This window comes from Falco punctatus, assembly GCF_963210335.1.
Source record: "Falco punctatus genome assembly, chromosome: 3".
In the NCBI taxonomy this organism is placed as follows: Eukaryota; Metazoa; Chordata; class Aves; order Falconiformes; family Falconidae; genus Falco; species Falco punctatus.
Window position 1 is genome coordinate 60,601,568 of NC_137582.1, and position 22,297 is coordinate 60,623,864.

At 37.3% G+C, this 22,297-nt stretch overlaps 1 protein-coding gene across 8 annotated transcripts in view; it reads left to right on the plus strand.

The window, feature by feature from the left end:
• Nucleotides 1-22,297, plus strand: part of PTPRM (protein tyrosine phosphatase receptor type M) — a 480,832-nt gene that overhangs the window by 422,092 nt on the left and 36,443 nt on the right. For all 8 annotated transcript variants that reach the window (XM_080378965.1, XM_080378966.1, XM_080378970.1 and 5 more), the window contains 2 exons: nt 3,718-3,794; nt 6,627-6,663. In XM_080378965.1, coding sequence (XP_080235091.1) covers nt 3,718-3,794; nt 6,627-6,663 — 114 coding nt within the window. The remainder of the gene's footprint in view (nt 1-3,717; nt 3,795-6,626; nt 6,664-22,297) is intronic.

Below are 22,297 nucleotides of genomic sequence, written 5' to 3' on the forward strand. Positions count from 1 at the left end.
AGGGTAGTTACTGTTTAATTATTTCATGTGTTTTTCTGCTGGATAAATGATTGCTTGTCTCAGAGTCTGAAGTACAGTCTTAGTGGTCCACTTTTTAAAACTTGTCCCAGGTAGTTGTATAAAGTATTTGCTTTAGCTGAAAAGCGTTTTACTAAATTGGCCCTTTATGCTATATTTAAGGACTTAGAAATATGATGGTTCAGATGCTACTGACTATGGGTACATGATTATAATGAATGCTTTACATTACTCGAGTGATGTGTGTTTAATTAGCTACAGGTGTGCCCTGCCCACTGTATGAAAGTGCCTACAACTTGTAAGCCACTGTATCAACAAGTTGAATCATGATCACAGTCCAGTCACCCACAGAAAACGTGCTCCTTTTTTACTGAACACAAAAAACTTGGTGTTTTCTCTCTAGGAACTAAAACTGGCATGAATCTGCTAAATTAATAATTTTCAATCCATGAAAAATTCTGTTTCTGCCATAATTATGTAGGGTTATGTATGGATTTTGGTAAAACCTATTGGGGTTTCCTCAGGAGAGATCTGGAGGTGATTTCAGAATGGAAGATGTTCTGTATTTATTTTTACCTAACTCAATATTGACTAAATGAGAATATTGATCACAGCTTTTAAAAGTAGCTAAAGATTTTAGGTGAGACGTTTATAAAAGGGTTGCTTTGCAAAGAATCAGCAAGGCACATCCCACGAAAGGGTCATTGGGTCAGTATGTTAATCAACCAGCTACTCGATGGGCTTGTTAGAGATCACAGTCTGCAGGCTGGCATATACGTGTTGTAGGTAACATAAAATGCTTATATTCATTATCTGTTACCATTTGCTACCAAGACAAATGGATTCTATTGTAACTAATTTTGAAAGCTTAAGTGATCAATGCAAAGTTAAGTTTGATCCCGTAATGGAAGGGTATCAAAATAGCAACTAGCTGGAAAAGAGAGTATTTAAAAGCTACCAAAACTGTCAAGAACAGCTGAAGTATAAAGGAAAAAATACCCTAAAAATCTAGACAGTTAACCTAGAGGCTATTCAAGAATCAACACATATGTTGGAAGAATATATGGCTTGTATACCTCTTAGCTTTAAATCTACTTGACATAAGTACAAGCATAGACACAGTAACATTTCTTTATGTCGACAAAAGAACTTTTTCAAATTAAGTGTTGCCATGCAGTAAGGAGTTAACTAGAGTTTTCAAATCAATAAAAAAAGAGAGTCACTCCAGCTCCATTGCAAATAAACGCATGGCTATTGGACAATCCAGAATTCCCAAAAACTTAGCTGAGAATGCAGTACTAGACAGGATGCATGTGAGAAGAAAAAAAGGCAAAAAGACCATAGGAAGATGCAGGTGTGAAGCAACAATTTAGTTTTGCCCAATCCAAAGCAAGAATTATTGCAAGGAAAGAATGGTGTAAATAAAGAAAATAACAAAATAACAGGAAAGGTAAAGAAAAGATACTACTACGTATTATGCAGTTGTATAAATCAGTCATAGAAAAAATGACAGGAAGTTATATTTTTAAGATGTTCCTTAGTGGGAAATTTAGGTTTGTTTTGCCCAATAAGGAATAATTGGTGTGCAAGTCATCAGAGATGGGATTCAGTTGCCTAAACACAGACATGTAGTGCCATTTCAGGTGACCTAGGACATCTGTGTAGAACCAACAAATGTGACAGTACACATGAGAGCTGTTTTATGGCACAGTGGCAGCTGAAGGCTAGGCAGTATATCCTGGGGTATATAGAGTGGCATGAGGTGCTTGTGCTTAGACAACTGAATTCTGCCCTAAGTGATTCAAGAAATATGAAAGTGGAGATCTTTACTAGCCTGAGTTGTCCTGCTGAGAATGCTTTTAAGGCAATGATACAGGAAATCATGAAAATGTGGACGAAGGCATACCATGAGTCAAAGTAGGCTTGACTTCTGGAGTCTGCTGACTTCAGCAGAAGCTGGATTGGGTCCAAGCAGCAGCCATGACTGGAGCTTAGAAAGTTCCTAATGTAGTATCTTTATTAAGTAAGATGGATTTTTAGAATTAAGGGCCTGTGAGCCGAACTTCTGTTCTGAAGAAACTGATAAATAGCTTAATTAATCAGAGGCTAGCACAGCACTTGGATAAACGTAGCTTGGCAGGGTCAGACCAGCATGGGTTATATAGTGGAGAGTCACATCTCTGTAAATGTTTAGTCTTGGAACAGTGAATGAAGAGACTGAAAAGGCTGACCTGATGAACATAATTGATTTGAATATTGCAACATCTTGAGAAAAACTCATCCTTGAAGACTGTCGGGTGAAATAATCACAAGAAAATAGCAAAAATAAGAGCTGTGTGGAACCTAGGGCTGGAATTTTAATTCATTCTGATTTACTATATTTGGTGTAAAACTGTGCCCTTTCTCTCTCCCAAAGGGAATCCCAGGGAATTGAATGAGGCTCTGAGATCTCTAGTCCCTGAGACTTTGAACATAAGAGAGGGTGAAATAAAAATTGCCTCTTCCTTTCCTACTCAGCCATTCAAAATTCTCCTGACTTGTCATTCTAAAACAATGTTATTTTAAGAAACGCTTGCCCTCTCCTTCCTCCTCCATAATGTGGGCCAATATTATGCTAATTATGATGGAGCTGGGTTTTTAAGGAACCTCATGTTCTTTCACTCATTTGTCTTTTAGGATTTTAAAGCTAAAAAAATATTCAGAACATGGATGGCAAATTTCAGGTGCTCTAATGCTTATTTACACTTACAACAAAATAATGAAAGTCATGAAGGTCTAGCATCAGCTGCAAGTAATATTAGCTCAGCTAGCAAGCAGCATTCAAAAACAAGAATACACAGGTATCTAATTAGCAAGAGAAACTTGTAAACAAAACAGCAGTAAAGTGGCTATTTACCGTATCTCCAGCCTTGAGATCATGCTCTCAATTTGTTTTATCAACAGCTCATGCTGCATTCTGGAAAAGCCATTGTGTTTGGTTGCTTTTGCACCAAGAGAAGCATATGAAGTCACAAAGAAGAAAAAGCCCTGTCAGCATACAGACATTATTTTCTAGGGGGGGGATCTAGCCTCTAGCGCTTCTTAACTGCTGTGGTATCATAAAGAAAATGAGGCAGCTGACAAGAAACAAATTTATGTCATGGTGTTTTGGACTGGAATTTGGAAAATACAGTTGGAAGTGTTTGCACATTCCTGGATAGATATAGAAGGCCACAGTGAGCAAAATTCAGTGACAAGGCCGTTATCTGTCTGCTTGGGTTTTGCCATTACTTTATTTTGCTTTCTTCCTTAAACATAATGAGTTTTCTTCAGAAACTGTAAGGTGGCAGTATGTCTTGTAAAATGACTTCAGCTTATTTTGAAGAACTGGCAGATGCATTTCTAAATGACTAAACTTTTGACAGCTTAATGTTATTTGTTTTATTGACAAAATGGAGGGGTGTGTCAGGGCAAAAAACATAATTGCAGTGGGTTCCACATTAGAAATATCCAAGACATTCAGACTGAAAATCAGAGGGATTTGGAAGACCTTATGAGTGACTGAAATGGGGATTAAATGTAGATACAGTGTTTTCATCAACAACAAAACAAGAAAGAACTTGCAAATGCTTTGACTTTAAAGCAGTATTTTCATGAAGGCTTTGTTACTGAATGTGTCTTTAACTACTTTTTTTTTCCTCTCCAATTTTCCCATTTCAGATGATCATTCTCGAGTAAGACTGCAGCCCATTGAAGGAGAAACAAGTTCTGATTACATCAATGGAAATTATATTGATGTGCGTATACTGATGGAGTCAACAAACTTAATGTTGTGTTCAGTCAAAGAGAGAGCTGTTATTATTCTCACATTATTCATAATTTGTAATAGATATCACAGCTAATACCAGCTGCTAAACACTGCTGGAAAACACTATCTTTGGAAGCTAGGTGTACACAAAAGGGGAAAAAAAAAGAAAAAAGAAAAAAAAAAAAGAAGCCTTGAAGGTTTTGTCAATAAGCAAATGAAGAGTCATTTCCTCCAAATGCCACTAGACTGAAACCTTGCCAGCAACACTATGGCTACTTTGCTGGTGCTTATATGGGCTAACAAAATGTTATTTTCACTTTCTGTCAACAGCTTGGCATCATTCCACATTTAAAAGAAAGCTGTTTGCATATTAATGTGACAAAACTCTGTAATGCCTAATGCAGAGATTTGCAATCTCTTGTCATCTCTGCACTTTTAAGTCGCCTTCAAAGTATATTCTGCAGCTGTTAACCAGTACTTCTAATGCAAGCAAGACATTTCATTAAATATGTAGGCTGTTTAATTATTGAAGGTGGCTTCTTTGTTCATTCTGCATCATGTTAACTTAATGTTTTACATTAGAATAAATTCTTTAAGAGACAAGGTGTTTTTGGTTAAAAGAATGAACTGAAATGTAGAATTGAAAATTGCTACAAAGTCAATACTATTTAAAGTCAGAAATCTATGGATAGCAAAGATAATTTTATTGTTTACATGGAGTGCTAGATATTAGGCCAAGTAAAACAAGTGTTGCTTCATAGGAATCTGTGTCTACTAAAGATTTCTTGTTCAGCAGTGTCATCTTTAAAAAAAATGGTGTCACAGTTTACAGTTCAGATTTAATCACCAGTATGAAACAGGAATGTAACAGATGTTTTTCTCAGAGTATGGAGGAACTAGAGCTATACATGAGAAGTAGGTACTTTAGTTGTAACAACCTGAAGTAGAAAGTTGTAACTTTCTGAAGATACCTCCTTCTATTGATATTTATTAGCATGTTCAAGAACCATTAAGTTAAGCTCAGTCCCCTTCTGTTTGGAAGAATAGCACAGTCACCAAAAGGTAAAGCCACATATGGAAATATACTTAGATATTTTTCAACTCTGAAGGGAGTAATTTGTCAGGAAAGGAATGAGAAAGTTCACATTGGGGACCAAGATTTGAATTTACATTCACACTTTCTCCAACATTCAGGATTGTTTTCATTTTAGGCTACTAGTATGTTCTTGTGTCAGTTTTTGAATTGACTCTAAAATATTAAAAGATGTGAGGAATAAGGATTTGAACCATACAGTCTCATTTAAAATGTGGGTAAGAGAGCTGCGTGGCAGCCATTTTTGCTTATGGAAGTACAAGAGGATGGAGAGAATGTGGCCCTGAAAGAAACAATGGGAGAGAACCAAAAAATTCTGTCCCTCATCCTCAGCAAATGGCTTCATTGCAAAGCTTGGAGGACTGCAGACATCTTCCAAAGACAACTTGTACTACAAAACACAGCATTTTTTGTTCATAATCTTGCTAGTCAGGTTTCCATTATAAATACTTGGATTTTTTGCTACAGAAGCAGCTGCAATTTTACTCTTGCATGCGGTTATTAGTACAGTTGTCGTGTTGTCAGATTAAACATGTTAATAAAGGAATAGCACCGTCACAGACACTATGAAATTTTCTTGGATAAAACAGAAAGAAGCAAGGGTTATGCTGTATTTTTCCAATACGTTCTTTCACGGGGAATCAAAATTGTTTGTTCGCAGCCACTAGGGATATTAGACAACATGTGGGAGAAAAAAAATCAACTCTGTAGCTATCTGAACACTTCTCAGTTCACAGACTTCCAAATTTTGCTTCAATGTCATATAAAGGGATCTATTCTGTAATTCATGTTATTCTTTCTGTGATATTCAAGGTATCTTCAGTTGTTTTGAGTCTTTCCCACCTTGCATCACTACAGTGCCCCTTGCACTTTTACAAAGAAATTGCAATGGCATGCAAACTGCAGCTTTAAGTTCTTCCCGTTGATGATTGACAGCACATCCTAACCACTATTAAAAGATCAACAGTAGTATAACCGAATTTATCAATGTACTAATGCATGAACTAAACCTTTGTGACACTCCCATCACATCAGAAACTCGAATACTATAGAAATGATATTGTTCTATGTTGGCAACCTATTCAATGTTGCAAAGATTCCAAAGAATATTAGTCTTTGTTGCATGGCCAGCTTGTGATTAAGTTGCTCTTGTCATCAGACAAACATAGGATTGTCTTATGTTCCTCCTATGTAGATGTGAACAAATATATTCATACCAAACCATTTAGTCAAATAATTTACCCTCCTTTTTACTGTTCAGAAGTGAAACATAAACAAATCACAGCGGACAGAGTGAACATCCCCCCACCCTTCCCCAGGCTGAATGCAAATCTAGCATTCTTTAGCTGTTAAAAAAGGAATAGGCTTTGCACTCAATAGCAGTAGCTTGGAGGTATATCTCGGCCTCCATGAGCATCTGATGCCATTAGCTGCAAGTGCCAGAGAGGATTTCATGCTGTTCATTTTCAGCAGAGCCAACAAGGGACTGAAAGAACATATTACTTCTGTCCCCTAATGTACAACACTGTAACTTAAATATCTTGCAGAAAACACATTTGCTTCTTTTTCCCCTTCTGCCTTGCCCTTACCCCACTGGAAAGAACTTTTGCATATAATACATTATCTGTATTGTTGTGTTTTTTACTCAATACTACTCTAAATGAAGTTTCAGTAATAGCAACATAGCCAAGGTGTACATTGCTTATTTTTGTTTCCAATTTATTTTAGGGTTATCATAGACCAAATCACTACATTGCTACACAAGGTAAGTTTATCACCTTTTCTTTTTTGTTATGTGAGGCTAAGAGGTTTTGGTACTTGGATTATGGTTTATACTCTTTAATATGCATTCTTGCAACAGTCAATATCCAGGACAGAGTAAACTCAATCACTTAGGCAGAAATAAGCAAACTAAATTATTATCTACTTTTTAGGTATGTCAAATAAGCAGTCCTTTACCTTTGTGTTCAGATAGGTTCTGAGTAGAAAAGCAAAATATATCCTTTTACTCAACATATTTTTACTCATGAAAAAAGAAATAAGCCATGGCAGAAATATTCAGTAAACTTTTCAGAGAGACAACAGTGTCATGAAAATGTATGTTCTGTTAATTGTTCAATGATAACTAGGCTTCAGGTCCTTAAAATACAAATCACTTCAGTTAGCAAGTTTTAGTGGAGGACCCAAAGAGATATTGTGCTTGCAGTGGGATTCTTCAAAGGGATCTAAACAGACAATTTTACAGGGCATTGTTTAAAAGCTTGCTTGTGAACAAGAATCTATTCCTTTGTCAACATGCAAATTAATTGTCAATTTGTACTTGTCTTCAAAGACATAATTTGCCTGTTCCGATGCGGTTGTGGGGGAGGTTTTTTTTGGTCAAGTGCAGAGCTGGAACAGGTGGGAAAGATGAATCTTCTGTGACTGCTTAATCATAATATTGAACAACATGCCAATCTCCTGCCTATGCTTGGTTAGCATACACGTGAAAATCAAATTGCTCCTCCACTGCTTGGAGGGAATCTTCTGTGTAACAGGTATTCTGTGACAGAGCTTCCTGCGTTTGTCTGTGAATGTGGAGAAGTTGAGCTACACCCACATACGTTATTTCAACACATGCCCAACCTTTCAAGAGAGCCAGCTGGAGTACTGAGTATAATATACTCAGAATAATCTTACCATGTGTAGGATTTAGAGGTCTTATATAATTTTTAATGACTTTTTATCAAGGCAGATAAAATTTTGGCTATGTTAAGTAAGATATCTTACTGTGATTTCCGTTGTCCTATAAGTAACCCCATCTCCAGCTTCCACTCCCCACTTTTACCAGTGGGAGGATTTGTATCTCTGCCTCTCTGTACTTCAGCTCCAAACAGTCCCAAATGAGGGACTACTTTGTCAGATGACAGTGGGGCAGGACACAGATCTTACTTCTAGAACCACCTCACTACTTTTACTATTACACTTTTAGACCAGAATTAGAATTTGTGCTCTTAAAATATGAGCCATTTAAATGTGCTGCTGCTTCTGCTTCTGCTACCCACCCACCACGTTCCTAAGTCCACAGTCCTTCTACAGATGAGCCAGACATGAAAACTAGGACAAAAATGCAGCATTTTCTTAATTCCCTTTGGACTTTTACACCCTCCTTTTCTAAGAAGAAATGGATTGTTCCATTTAACCTTTAGCTAATGATGCTGCTGTTTTTCACCTTTAATTGAATCCTAAAATAAAAAGATGCACAGTTAGCATTTTGCTTGCAGTTTGTACTACAGTTGTTTTCGTCAGGAGGTTCACCAGGTCTCCCTGACAACTTTCTGATAGACATATGAGTTCCTATCTGAAGCAAGTTTAAATGCAGCTTTATCACTCATCGTAATACTTGAATAGCAAATACCAAGCCTGAGGTTTTTATACTTTCAGCTCTTGAAGTTAGGTGTAATAATGTATGAATAATGTACTGAAAGTCTACGTACCAGATCCATTAGCAAGTCCCAACAGTTTCTTTGCCACACTTTTTTACTGATACAGTGTCAAGAAGGAGAATAAAAGGAGTAGAAACAGGTCTTCTTCCAAGATGTAAAGGATATATGATTGTTTCAGCTGTCATTCTTTGGGGCAGGTCTCATCAGTTTCTTCCGTGTAGGTGTACACAAGGATGCCTGACCCCACCTGTGGTGCAATAAGTAAGAAACTGACTGAAGAGTATCTTCATTTAAAAATGGGCATACAATTTACAGCTAATTCAAAACAATGTGGCTGTGAGGTTTTTGGAGGATTACATCTTTAACATCTTATTTTTTAAGCAGATTTATATCTCCGATTTGGAGGAATGAAGAGCACTGATCTCAAAAGGTTTATGTATTCTCTCTGACACTGTCCCTGGCCTGATGAAGATCTATGAGAAAGTTTCTTTTCCTTCCTCTGTCTCAGCTTTCCTATCTGCTGAATAGGGTTAAAAATACTCATTTGCTTTTTATAGTTCTCTGCAATGTCCTGATATATGCAGCTGTGTAAAGGCTAGCTAGCGTTGTTATCCAGTATCCCAACTTCCTGACAAAGCCTTTACACAATAGTAACACTTTCAGTAAGGTGCAATCTCTGTCTCTTGTAAAGATTATAAGGTAACTGGGAATAATCTCTAAAACTCCTTTAATGCTCTATATCAACTATGAAAGGAAAGACATTTGTTTCACATGGCAAACAGACTATGCCTGGGTATGTCTTCCTTACTAGTAACCCTGCCATGAGCCACAGCTTGCAGTATAGCCAATGATGTCTGTGCACTGTTTTAGAACAAACTTTCATATAGGTACCTATAAATGCATCAACGCAGCACAACAGTTAAGCTGCCTGTTTAATTCCCTTGATGTCTGCTTTACATCATTCTTTGAATAACTTTTCCCATTCTCCCTTTGCTCCTCCACTGCAGCTTTCACAGGTGCACATGCCTATTGTTCTTTGAAGGAAAATATCATTACGTGAGTCAGTTTTAAATCTCCGAGGAGTTAGAATGATTGATACTTAATTTCCCTACGTTCTTCTTAAGCTGCATTCAACATATCAAATGTTAATGAGCAAATATAATTGTTTGAAGTGAAGAAATAGGAAATTTAATCAGTTTGTAATAGACAACCAATCTGCTTTTAACAGAGCTGAGAGCTGCATAATTACCTGTTTATTAAAGTGTTACTGTCTTCCATACTAACCAGAGTTTGACATACAGACTGGTATCTTTCGATCTCGGCATTCATCCTGCTGCTAATCTGAATTAGGTGGAGAAGCATATTTTAAAAGACTTAGCTAATGGAGGCTTTCTCAACTAATAATCAAAAAAAAGGTTTACTTCCATTTTAAGTGTTACATTCAGAGTGTGCAATTTCAATTATAAAATTAATATCAAATTTCCTTTATGTGATAAGTATAATGTGAGTGGTAGACTGAATTTACAGCTAATAAAGACTTTTGGTGATCTGCTTTAATAGGTAAAACCAGATAAGATCTGCACCTGAATCACCGTGATTAAATAGAATCCCTCATCACAAGCTGGCATATTGGGTCATGCAGAGCCAGCAAGCTGATGCAATTTAAAAATTGCTATTTTGTTTCATATATCACTTGTTCCCATGGATATAATTCTTTTAAAAAATAAATATATAGTGGAATATTGAGCTTTCGTATGATCTGTTCAATTTACTGACAGCTAGGGGTTTTTTTCTCCAGGAGTTAGGTAATCAATGAATTTTAACCAGGTCCTTTAGTGAGAGTTTTAGGTTGAATATCTGTATAGTACTCATTCTCACGCATACTGTTGGATGGTCTTACTATTGGATGACTGTTGTTGATCTTGCATGTCTCACCCTGATTACTAAGCAGGAAAAACAAGTCTTCTTTGTATTTACTTGTTCTGTGTCCGCTGAAGTTCATGTAGTTAAATGAGCTACGACTTAGCTTCTTTTAGCAAATGTCTAGCAAAGGTTTTGTAATGCTTCCTCCACCACTGCACCAGTGACTGTAAATTATGAGTGACAAACGAATGCTAATATAGTTCTACAGCAATGCTCATTGCCATTTCCACCAGGCTGTTTTTGAGCAGGTCAGTCGTATGAAACAGCAGATACTCACGTGCAAGCTGCATGCCTTTATATATGAAGTACCTTCCTTTGTGCATCTCAGACTTTTGAGTACTCCTCATGGTTCAGACTGTCTCTGCTTGCTGCAGCGTGCAGAGGAACCAGATCTAAGATGTTTTGTGGAAGTACTTCAGAGCGTATCTTAATGCCTCTAAAAAGTTACTCTTGAAAGTAAAGCAGCTTTAGCTTTAATAGCTCAGTGCAGCCTTTCAACCTCTTTTTTGTCTGTATCCAATTGTAACGCAGGTGCTAAACTGTTTCTCTTTGTGTATTGCTGATTATGGAGACAAGACATTAAGTCAAGTTTCAGTCAAGAGGAGTTTTTTAGGTATGAGTTTTAAATTTCCAAAAACAAATGTTTACAATGGAAATGTTTAGAGTCTTCACTACAGCAGCATAAACTTGCCACTGTAATAACCCCTTTCATATTCCTTTTCTTTTCTGCAAAATATGTGACTTTCCTCCGCACATGACTGTATATGTTGTGTGAACATTGTAATAAGGGTTTTCAGAAACAAAAATACATTTTCTTTCAAACTGAAAGTTCCCTTTCAGGCATCTGAAGCAGAAACATTGCTTTGAATAATAATACTCTTAACTTCCTTGGCAGGGTTTTTGTTTTTATGTTGCAAAAAGTTGTCAGAACTACAGCAGCGTGGAAGCTCCACACTTCTCTTTACAAAGAAATTTTTGCTTCCATGGTTTTAGCCTCCAGATGAAAATCAGCATTTGAAATTACTTCAGGGACAATTGAAAAACAACAAAGCCAGATAGTTATACAGAGTTTTTCAGCCTTATGTATGGTTGTCATTTTGGCAGGATGTAGGGTAGTCAGGCTGATTTTGAGATATATATACATATATATATATAGGAAGTGATTGAATCCTATACACCTGTATTAATCTGTATTGAATCTGAAAGATTCAATTGTTTTTGATGCTGTTCTTACTGCTTAATCATCAAAATGTTAAAAAGGTGGTTGAAGCCATCTGCCCTCAGTAAAGGAGATAAACCCATTCTTAAGCACTAAATTGAGTAGTGAGGCTTTCTGAAACATGTCCTTCACCTATTTTGCAATCATGGGGCAGATGGCAAAGAAGTTGCTTTTTTTCCCACACCCAAATGCATACAGAAGTAATAGACCCTTTTCGTATGGAAGTAACACCTCCAGGTTATATTGTGAAGCCATATGGCAAATTCACTAGATCTCTCTTACTACCATTTTCCACCGAAGGCTGATGATAATAATTACAACATTTAAGCATCTTTTAAAAGTTGGTACTTTCACTAGTGTTGAGGACAAAAAGAGACAATGTGTAGTAAGAACTAGTAACTATCAAAGTCAATACTTTTTAGCAGTTGCCACATTATGGTACATGTGAATAGCAGTTTCTCTCTGCCTCTTTGTTTGTAATAGGAGATTTTAGTGATAGCTGTGTTAGAACAGTTATCTTTCACCATTTTCATGATTCCTGTATTTTTCTGTCTTTATCTTAATCAGCTGTGTGGTGGTTTGTCTATACAGAGAATGAGATGACCCTGCTGCTTTCCATTCAGCACAGAAGGCTGTAAACGCAGAGCTAGCGGAGTTTTCTAATAGAGACAAAGTTGGCTTAGGCTCTGCTGCAGTGTGTCACTTCTCAGAATCTTCGTATGTAGACCAAGTGAAACAGAGCATTGTTGGAAAACTGCTGATAGATCCATTAGCAGATAGAGCCACTCACATGCCTCACATATGTGTGGCTACATTTTGCATGAAATACATGCCTGCCTTTCATAAATCTTTGGAAATTCTTTGAAAGTATAAACAAGCTCTAGAAATTATTCTGAATAATTACTGAATGTTTATTTGCTAATATAAATTCCTACATCCCATGCAGGCTGTTCTTTCAGTTGTTTGTTAATGTAGCTTGTGAAACAACAGTTTGAGAAACCAATGATTTTTCTGTAGCCCGTTGTCAAAGCCACAGAGGAGGAAAACACAGTCTTTCCATCCTTTTCCCCACAAAGACTGAGCAGCAGGAAATCAGACGTAAAGGTCTTCAGAGCATACATAGATCTCCATCTCAAAGACAAGATACTGGTTTGATTTCTCTGTTGTGAAGTCAGTCTAGAAGAGATACATCAGACTTCTGCATATCAGAATTCAGAAGTAAGAGAAATGAGAAACTGCAGTAATTAAGGAGACAAAGGTGAATCAGGCAAAAGGAAATGTTTCAAGGTTGTATTGTAGAATATGGAAGATTTTGTGAAAAGTAATATATTTGTCCTCTTTTCAAAGATGTGGCTGTAAGATATGTCCTGCAAACAAGGAAGTTATTATCTCCCTGAAACTCCAGAGCTGAGCAAACTGTCCTTGTGAACCAAACACACTTTCAGAAAAGAACATTATGGAGGTGGCCCTGTATTGCTTCGCTGCTCAGACTCCTAATTGCCTAGATTAAGCACTAGAATCCAGTTTTTGTCCAGGGAAAGTATACAACATCAGCCTTACAAGTGTACCTCACATGTCTGTATTTTGAGGGGGATGTGAATTATGAAAAGCTGGCGTTTGATGATAGGATTTCCATCCTCGATAAAGAATCAGCCATAAACTGGACTTGATGGGAAATTTATCTGGCACTCTTGACAGAGTGCTGTTAACATGCCTGTAAACCAACAAAGCCTAATGCTAAACCAGAAGGAGCAGAGAAATGCAGTTTGTCAGGAAAATCACGTAGTCAAAGCATCTTTTCTTCAGTGAAGTTTATTTTCCAACTGGTCTTCAGCAGCCTGGAGGAAGCTTGGCAGCAGGTGTAAGGAGGCTTTTCATCTCCTCATTTGCTGAACAAAAGAGTTTAGCAGATGTACAAACAACATGTATTTCAGAAACAAATATATCAAGAAACAATAAGGCAGCTTTTTTTTTTTTTTGTCTTGTCACCATATCAAAATCTTTGAAACCTGTCATCTTTCCTCTATTTTATATCCTTTGGTGGGAACTGAAATCTCTGTATTGATATGGCCACCAATGCACATGACAGTCTGGGTGATTTTGAAGCATTGCCTTTGAAAAAAAGAAAGATATAGGCTTATTGGATTAATTTCTTTCCCTATCCATCTGTATTCTTCCGTGCAGTTGCATATTCAGATGTAGACTTTGTGGAGATTCCCTCTGCTGCTGCTAAATCTCATTCTGTTGCAAGTATGCTCATGTTATTGTGTCTGTACTAAGCACAAATACATGCTGCATGTTAGAATGGCTTTCCTTGTTTACAGTGTACATCAAATACTGCAGACTCCATAAAATATAATAAAAAATAGAATTAAAAGGTTAGTGTTGCCCTTTCCTACTTGAAGTGGTGAAAATAAGCAATGTGCTCACAAAAATAATAAATGATGCTGCTGAGAGAATTTCTTGTCATGTAGATTTTATTTTTATCGTGATTATCTAGAAGTTAAAAGGAAAAACATCCAATACACATTTATTTGTTAATGACCTTCACATGTATCTTGATCTGGCTAATACTTGTTTGATTCTGACTATTTCTATGACAGAGGAAGAAATGAATGTACCAAAGTTCTTCAGTCTTAAATAAAAAAAAATATATTGTGAGTGATATATCTCGCTCATTAGATACCTATCAGGATAATAAATTTGGTTGTTCTAGCATTTTTACTTATGCTTTAATGTAGACTAAATTATCTTGTTTGTTCATCTGAGTAAAGTGTTCATGATAATGCACTTAAACTCCCAGCACAAGTTTAAAAAATACAGCAGCTGAATATCTTACTCACACGCATGAGCAGCTTTCCTTCACAATAAGGTCCTTGGGGAAAAATAAAAGAAACAAGTAGCCAAAATGAACTCATATTTTTGAGCTGGAGAATAGTGATGATTTTACTACATCCTGATGCTTATGATTGACTCAACATGAAAATAGAAAGTAGAAATGGGAAAGACTAATTAGGTTCTTTCGTCCATTCCCTAAGGAACTGTCTACTGAAGGGGATAAAATGATCTAAAACTTCTCATTCATCATCAAAATTGATTCTGCATTGCAACCTGATATGAAGAACCCAGTCCAACAAGTAAATTACCTAAGATTTTTGTGTTGGAAATGTTACAGACAGCATGTTTTTTACAAAATAAATGCCATATTTGTTAATCTTCCCAAGTTCAGATGGGCTGTTTAGAATGAGTGATTAATAGGTATTCATATTTCCATAATGCAAATCACCCATATTGAGAAAAATGCACAAATCAGAAACTAAACGGCTTTCTTACTGGAAAACATTGATTCAGCTAAACTGAAACTTTCTGTCGGACTGCTTTCACAAAGATAGTCCAGGTTCAAATCATGGGCTCAAGGCTCCTGGAATAAGACTTCAGTCAGAGCTGTGAGCTCAGATGGAGAGCCAATACCTCATGTTGCTCTTTGATCTGAATCAATTTGGACCTATCTCTCAGTTTACGAGATGAGTCACCTATCGTTCTTCTGACGTGCTTGGCTGTAATTAAACCATTAAAAAGTTTGTGGGACATGGAGAGAAGGAGGGTCCATGTGCGAGTGAGACCAACTCTGTTTCTCTGTAACCAGTGCACTCCACTGGAAAATACTTCAAGGCCTCTAATTACAGTTATTCAAAGTATTCCTGTTCCAGAGCAGAAGAAACTGAAACAGACTCCCTGCAAGACGCTGCCTAGCAGTGCTCTCTTAAAAGCTGCGTAAGGCAGACGTCAAGACTCTGGCCTTATGCCGGTGTCCCATATAACCCTCACGGGGGTATCCCTAACCCCCAGGAGTGCCACATAACTGCAAAATTTGGAAGCTACTGATTTATCCAGCCTGAGAAAATGTTAATGAGAGGAACAGACTACTTAACATTCCCACTGTGTGTCACATATATTATACGAAAGAAGTTCACCAGTTATACTGGATGAACTACAATGTTTTCTTGGGCTTTTTAATTTCCTGCAGTTAAGATCAGAAAAAGCAGCTTTCTTGAATGGCATAATCATAGAATCATGGATCATAACAGTACATGCATGGCCAGTAGTACTATGTACACAGCTTTTATTGCAGTCAGCTTTGCCTGATCTCAGGCTAACTGGAGAAATCTGGACCGTTTCCGTTGCTGCCAGTTCCTCTGTTCCCAGTCTGCAGTACTTCTGTGTCTAGTCAAAAGATGTTATGGAATGTGCTATTTATTCCTTGAGAAATTAGATGACATTTTCATTTTATTTTGTTGATACAGAACAAACTGAGCTAGTATTGGAAATTTAGCTGTGGAGAAATGTCAATCAATAAGTGTGTAACGTTTTATTAGACGGAAAGTTAGCTAGTAACATTAGCTGTAGAGTTATAAAAATGTCTTAAATAACACCTGCCAAGAGTGCACAAAGTTTGGTTTCAGGCTTAAAAATATTTAAGTGCAGCAATGACTTGTTTCTGAACATGGTGGAAATACTAACGCGGAGCAGGAACAGGTTAAGATTACTCAGAAACGGCTAGGGAGCTGGCATATTGTGGCTGCTGTATGTCGTACCAAGCCTGTTCAGTTCATTCGAACCCTGCCTTGCTCCCTGTTGTCTCTCAAGGTATGTTGGGATGGTGACTGTAAGGGACATGAACACCTTTTGTGTATTCATGGGCATTTAATACGTAATGCAGCTCCCACTACAGTGGAGGTCCAGTCCCGGACTGGAATTTCTAGATGGTATCATAATACAGACAAATAATGTATAGAGATGTGCACTGTTGCAGCCTAGGTAGATCTGTATCAATAAGGAAAAGAAAATGCCATATGATATTCCAGAGAATAAATACCACATCCCCATAAAAATTTCTGACTACCCACAGAAACACTGCAGAATGGGGTCGGAGGAAATGCCAGCAACAGAAATGATCCAGCTGTAGCCAATAGTTTATGTGTATGTGTATATACACACATAAAATAGTATTTTCAAACTGATTATCTAGTTTTGTGAAATGAACAATTTTAATGAAAAAATTCTCTGGAATAATCAGTTTTGTCATTACTCAAAGGATATATTTTTTAAGTATCTCTATATTAAACTGGGATTTTAGAATGCAGGGTTTAGGGGTTTTTAATTTTAGCTAGCTGTAAAATGCTTGCATATATTTCATAAAGCAATAGGACTGTAGCTCATCATTAGTGTACATTGTGAACGGCATGTTACAGGCCAAATGATTTTATGTTCTTTTTACATTTGGAAAGAGATGGAAAATTTACAGGTCAATCTCTTTCATGCTGCAAAAGGTCTAGTGCTGCCTCCTCTAAATATAGGAGGAGGTGGTGTAGAAAGCCAGCCAAAGCACTGGTCAGTCTCATGGGAGCCATAGATAAAAATTCTACATGCACCTCCGTCACTTAGTAATCTAAGCCTTGTTGAAAGCTAATGGGACTTGAAAGCACTTTGAAAATTTCATTTTGTGACAGTCAGCAGGGCTTGCTGACTGGCTAGTCCGAAACAGGTAGGATTTAGTTTGTGCTTGAAAATCAGCCAATTACTATTCACTGTGTTATCCCTTGGCTGATAATGAGAGAAAGCTGTGTTTTTCCTGAGAAAAGGATACAGCAGAAAGCCTCTATGTTACCAGTAGCTGCACTTGGCTGGATTTGTCCCAATAAAGCATTTCAGCTTACTTTATAAGCAACATTTTCCTGAAATGTCAAGCTAACAAGATTCAGTCAGATCTGTTTCTTATTGACAATCCATCTAAGGTGAGGAAATAATGAAAAATGCATTTTAAATTCATAGCTCAGTCCTGATTAACCCACTTGAGTGTAGCTGAGGTGACTAACTGTGGGATAGTGTTGCTGTACACTGTTTTCTTTTTTTGCGTTGTAAGGTGGTATTGTTGCAAAAGGCCAAAAAAAGAAATGGTGGACTGGCTACAACTCAAATATAGATCCTGCATTATCTTTGATATGCACAGCATATCTGAAGCCTGGGTTAAAACTAGCATTAGAAGAAACTGGACGTTTTTTATTTGTTTGTGAATTGAATTCTGGTAGAATTCTTTCTTACAAAAGGATATTCTTTCTTACCTAACTATGAGTTAATTACGGCCTCTTCAAACAAGTGGCTCCTCTCTGTGCCATCTCTGAATCTACTACCGTGGAGGAATCAGTTAATATAAGGTTTAAAACTGAGGGGGAGCTTTATTCCATACCTTACATAAGAGTAGCCATAGCTTCAGGCATCTTTGCTTGGGCTGCCTGCTGGCTTAACATACTTACAGGGAACCAATCTCATTGGAAGTTCATCCACAGCTTTGTTTATTTGTATTTTTCCAAGGCAAGAATGATTTGCAAGGAAGTTTTATCAAGAAAGCCAGCATAGCTATATAATTACAACATAGCCCTGCTGGAGATTACACAATAGTTAATATTTGTAAGGCTAAATTTAGAAAGTGCTTTTCAAATGCCATCACAGTCAACACTATAAGTCAATGAAATTAAATGGCAGAAGTGAGAATGTGTTTTTTCAGCTCATTGCAGGGGTTTTGTTTAATTGCATTGAAATTCTTTAGTGCACAAAACGGCTGTGGCTAGGATATGCAGAAGTGACAAATAATAAATACTGAAGTATGGCAGCTAGAAACCAGCAATTAATAAATAACACTAAAGCATCTATGGCCAAGTTTTTCCAGTACAAAGATTTGTTGCCTTCTAGTGTGCTCATTCTTACAGTGATAGGCCTATAGGAGACTTCAGTGAAAGTGAATAGATGGCTGGCAGAGGAGTACGTTTTACCCTCCATGCTGTTTTAGTTTCTGGAACAGATTTGGGAGGACTTTCATTAAAGCATTAGAAGCATCCAGGTTATATGACCTGATTCTTTTTCATCCTTATTTTCTTGACACCTTAAAATACAAAATACCTATCTGTCTCCATTTTGATAGCTATGAGTGAGGGGTGGGCCCATATGGTTTAGAGATATCTTGACCACAATTTTATCTCAGACCTAAAAATTATTCACTCTCATGTAAGCCTTTAAAGTCAATTTAAGTGTATGTGTTATGGTAGAAAATGGATGTTTAAACCTTTTTTTGAGAGAAGTTATTGCAGAAAAACTGCATGATCACTGCCTGAGGTTTTGCAGTTTTTATAGCAGAGCTTTGTTATGGACTTCGCTGGCCTCCACAGAGGTACTAAACCCTTAAGAACTCCTGGAAGGGTGAGTGAAAGTTAAATGCATGCTACCATAGATATTCAACAACTATATAGTAAAGACTGCACTTGACAAATCAGATTATCAGCAACTGACCAGATCTTCAAAGTATCTTCCTTTCAAAAACCAGCTCGTTTGGGGAGGGCAAAGATGAGCAGCCTACAGCGGTGCTGCTGCGTGGCAGTGGCAACTCAATTACAAAGAAATACTGAACTAGCAGTTTATCTTGCTAGTTGACTAAATCAGCACAGCTGGGATCTGGCACTTTTCTTTATAGTATGCTATTTTATATAGAAAGATTAAGACATTTTAGTTTAGTTTAGTTTAGTTTATGAAAAAGTGGAACCTAATCTTACACTCCTTAGTCTACACCTGGTGACACAGAGGTGCCCAGGTCTGCAGAGCTGCTGACCACTGATGCTTCCCATGAGGTAACTGGGAGGCTGGCAGAACTGGACACTCATGAAAACCTGATCACATAATGATGCGTCTTCAGATTCCTGTTGATAAAATCTTGGGCACATTGCCTTATTGAGTAGGGAAAAAATGTGTTTCAGTTAAGGGAGATGTTCCCTTGCTGCAATCAGTGATATTTATAGTTTAAAGTAACATTTAACTGCAGTTTTTTACATAACTTCTGAAAAGGTGTTTTGTTCTTACCTCTGAATTCTAGCATGGTTAAAAGAGCGAATAACATGCACTTATAAATTATCAGATCACCGGACTGGCAAAGCATTAGTAACCCTATAATTTTGTTTCCTTCTGTGAAATTCTCTGTAAGATATCCTACTAACAGCTAGTCTGACCCATTTAAGAGGTTGATTAGGAAAAGGAGAATTCTTGGACTTTTTAGTCTATTATCTTGTAATCTGTTCTCCTAGTATTTTTTTTTTTTTTTAATCTCTGGTTTTATGCTTTCATGTGTAATGGGTTTGGGTTTTTTTGACAGCATAGTTGCAAAGGGTTTCATTGCTTTTTGGCACTTTTTTTTTTTTTGCCATGCAGCCATCTATGGTAATAAGAAAACATTTGCTATATCTCAAGCTCATTTCAAAGGGATCGTACATCGTGAAGAATGAGGACTAAAATGCAGCTCCCTTTATGCAGGTTTTGCTTCAGCAAAAAGTGAAGACAGTTATCATTGCTACTAGAAGCAGGTGAGGGGACCATTTTATAACTACCTCCTTACACGGGGTGGATATGTCTACTTGCTGGAAGGAGTTTTATTGCTCTCTTTTCCAGATGGAATTTAACTGCTGCAGATACAATTCTTGCATCTTGTCAGCTGCCTCTATCAGCACATGCTAACGGCTGACACTGCCCGTGCACTGTCCCCAGGGAGCCTTTGGAACTGAAGGGTTTCTGTTCATTTTCTGCACGTTTTTGGCTTTGATGTCATCATTGAATTTGGTCTCGGGTGGAGCAAACATTAGCTTGTGGATTTGACATTCTATACTAGAAAAACTATACAGTTTTAGAAGCTGTTTGTTCCTTGTTTAGCCTGCTTGCTTTTCTAGAAATTGAAAAATGAGCCACAGATTTAGAAGTCCCATCTGAGTAAGTGCTGGAGACATTGCAAGATTCTGGTTTTACTTGTTTCTTTGTGTGTTTGCTTTCTTTCCTGCTTCTGAATACTTTTTCCTGTGTTCTGGGCCAGTTTGTCACGTTTGAATTGATCACATACCCCAGCAGCAATACCAGTTGTTAGAACTGGGTCTCACAATAACAAGCAGAAATAGAGGCTCTAGAAAGCTCTGTGTACAGAAGCACCTTCTTAAGAGTTTAAACCATTCTTAAAAGCTGTGTGATTTTCCATTTCCTAGGATGCTTGCATTGCCAGGGCAGCAGCTAACAACTACTGGTAATACAACTAATGCTTGTGGTATATACAACTGAACAGTTTTGTTGAGTTTTTTTCAATAATGCATTTAATTAGATTGGGGATTGAATGGTTGATTTCTTTTTCTTATTTTCCTTTGCTTTTCATCTTCTGCTTGCAGTATGTTGTTGATTTCTTCTTTTCACAGCAGAAATCTTTGATACCAACTACCATATTGTGTAGCTAATGGGGTACGCTGCAGGCTTACTGTTCGGCAGCACAGTACCTTCTCTTGCACTTCTCTCTGCTGTTCTCGGCAGCACAGACCTTCTCCTCCCACAAGGGGACAACTGCTGAGAATAACCTTCCTGCCTATTGTGCACACATCTGTTAAGTTGATGCTTAGAACAATTATAGGCTTTTTCTCTCCCTGCCATGAGTGTCTGGAATCAAATTGTTCAGCTCTTCATGACAATAAATCCTCCAACCCTACCTAGCCTCTAATGCTTTTCAATTCTGGCTGGAGACAAGTAATAATTTATTCATATGTCAGAAAATAATTTGAAAAATGTCAGGAAGAAAAGCAAAATGGGGTAGAAAAGCATTACTTTCTGAGACTTTAAGGTAGATTTTCAGGTGTTTGGGGTTTTTTGCTTTCAGTGTCCGGAACATGAAAGACATTTGGAGGCTACATGTTAGAATTAGAGAGGAAAATCATGAAAACACTTGAGAATACTTGAGGAGAGCAGGAAATCCTGTCAAGGACTTTTAATTATGATTGTCTTATCATTTGGATAGTACGATTGAGAGGAGTGTACTCAGCACTTTAGAATGGGACATTTCTTCTAGAACATTTGGAATCAACCTTGAAAGACTTCTCACAGCTCACCATTTTCTCTTGCCTGAAAAATGCTCTTACCTTTTCTAAAGATTATTTTTTCTCATCATTTATTATCTTTTTTTTCTTTATAAAGAATGACAAATTCAAAATCTTTAGGAAGAAATCAGTGTTTAGTATCTCTCCCCAGTTGTAATTTGTGATCTCGGGATCTGAAATCTAGGAATCTTTAAATCATGAGACAAATTGTCTGTAGAAAAAAAAAATCAGGAATAAATTGTTGCAGGTTATCCCAGAACTGTCAAAAAGGAATGAGTGTTACAAAGTAGGGCCCAACCATCTTGTATCTCAAGTGAATCTGTAGGAAAGAAAGCTGAAATAACACAGAAAGAAACTCACTACCTTGCCCCTCAGTTCTTCCATGATTCTGGCTTCTGGCAAGGAGAAAAGAAAAGGGCTGTATAGACAGGATCTTTTCTCACCTTTCCTGCAGCTTTACCAAGAACATATTCCGATGAACAATCTTGAAACATCACATAATCCTGTGGTGACAGAAGACAGTGAAGCCATTTACATTTTCTCCTTTAAACCAGGTGGTGAATCAGGATTCTTTGACAAGCAATAGTGTTGTTATTTTGTCTTTGACCAAGTTTAAATAACCTTAATAATGTGTTATGAACTTGCAGATAGACTCTTTCTAGGACACTACTCTGTGGAAAGCTGCCTTTCCAAAATCCTGTTTTTAGCTACACTCCTTCAAAGATGATAGCAATAGTAATTTTGCCAGTATTTGTTTGAGATTTGAGAGGAAGGAAGGACCTATACAGAGACAGTATTTTCTTACAGTGAGTAGAATAGTCTCCTTCCTTTTACCAGTAGGAGAGGTTGACCCAAAAGCTTTCTAATGCTGTTGTGACTTCAGTTGCC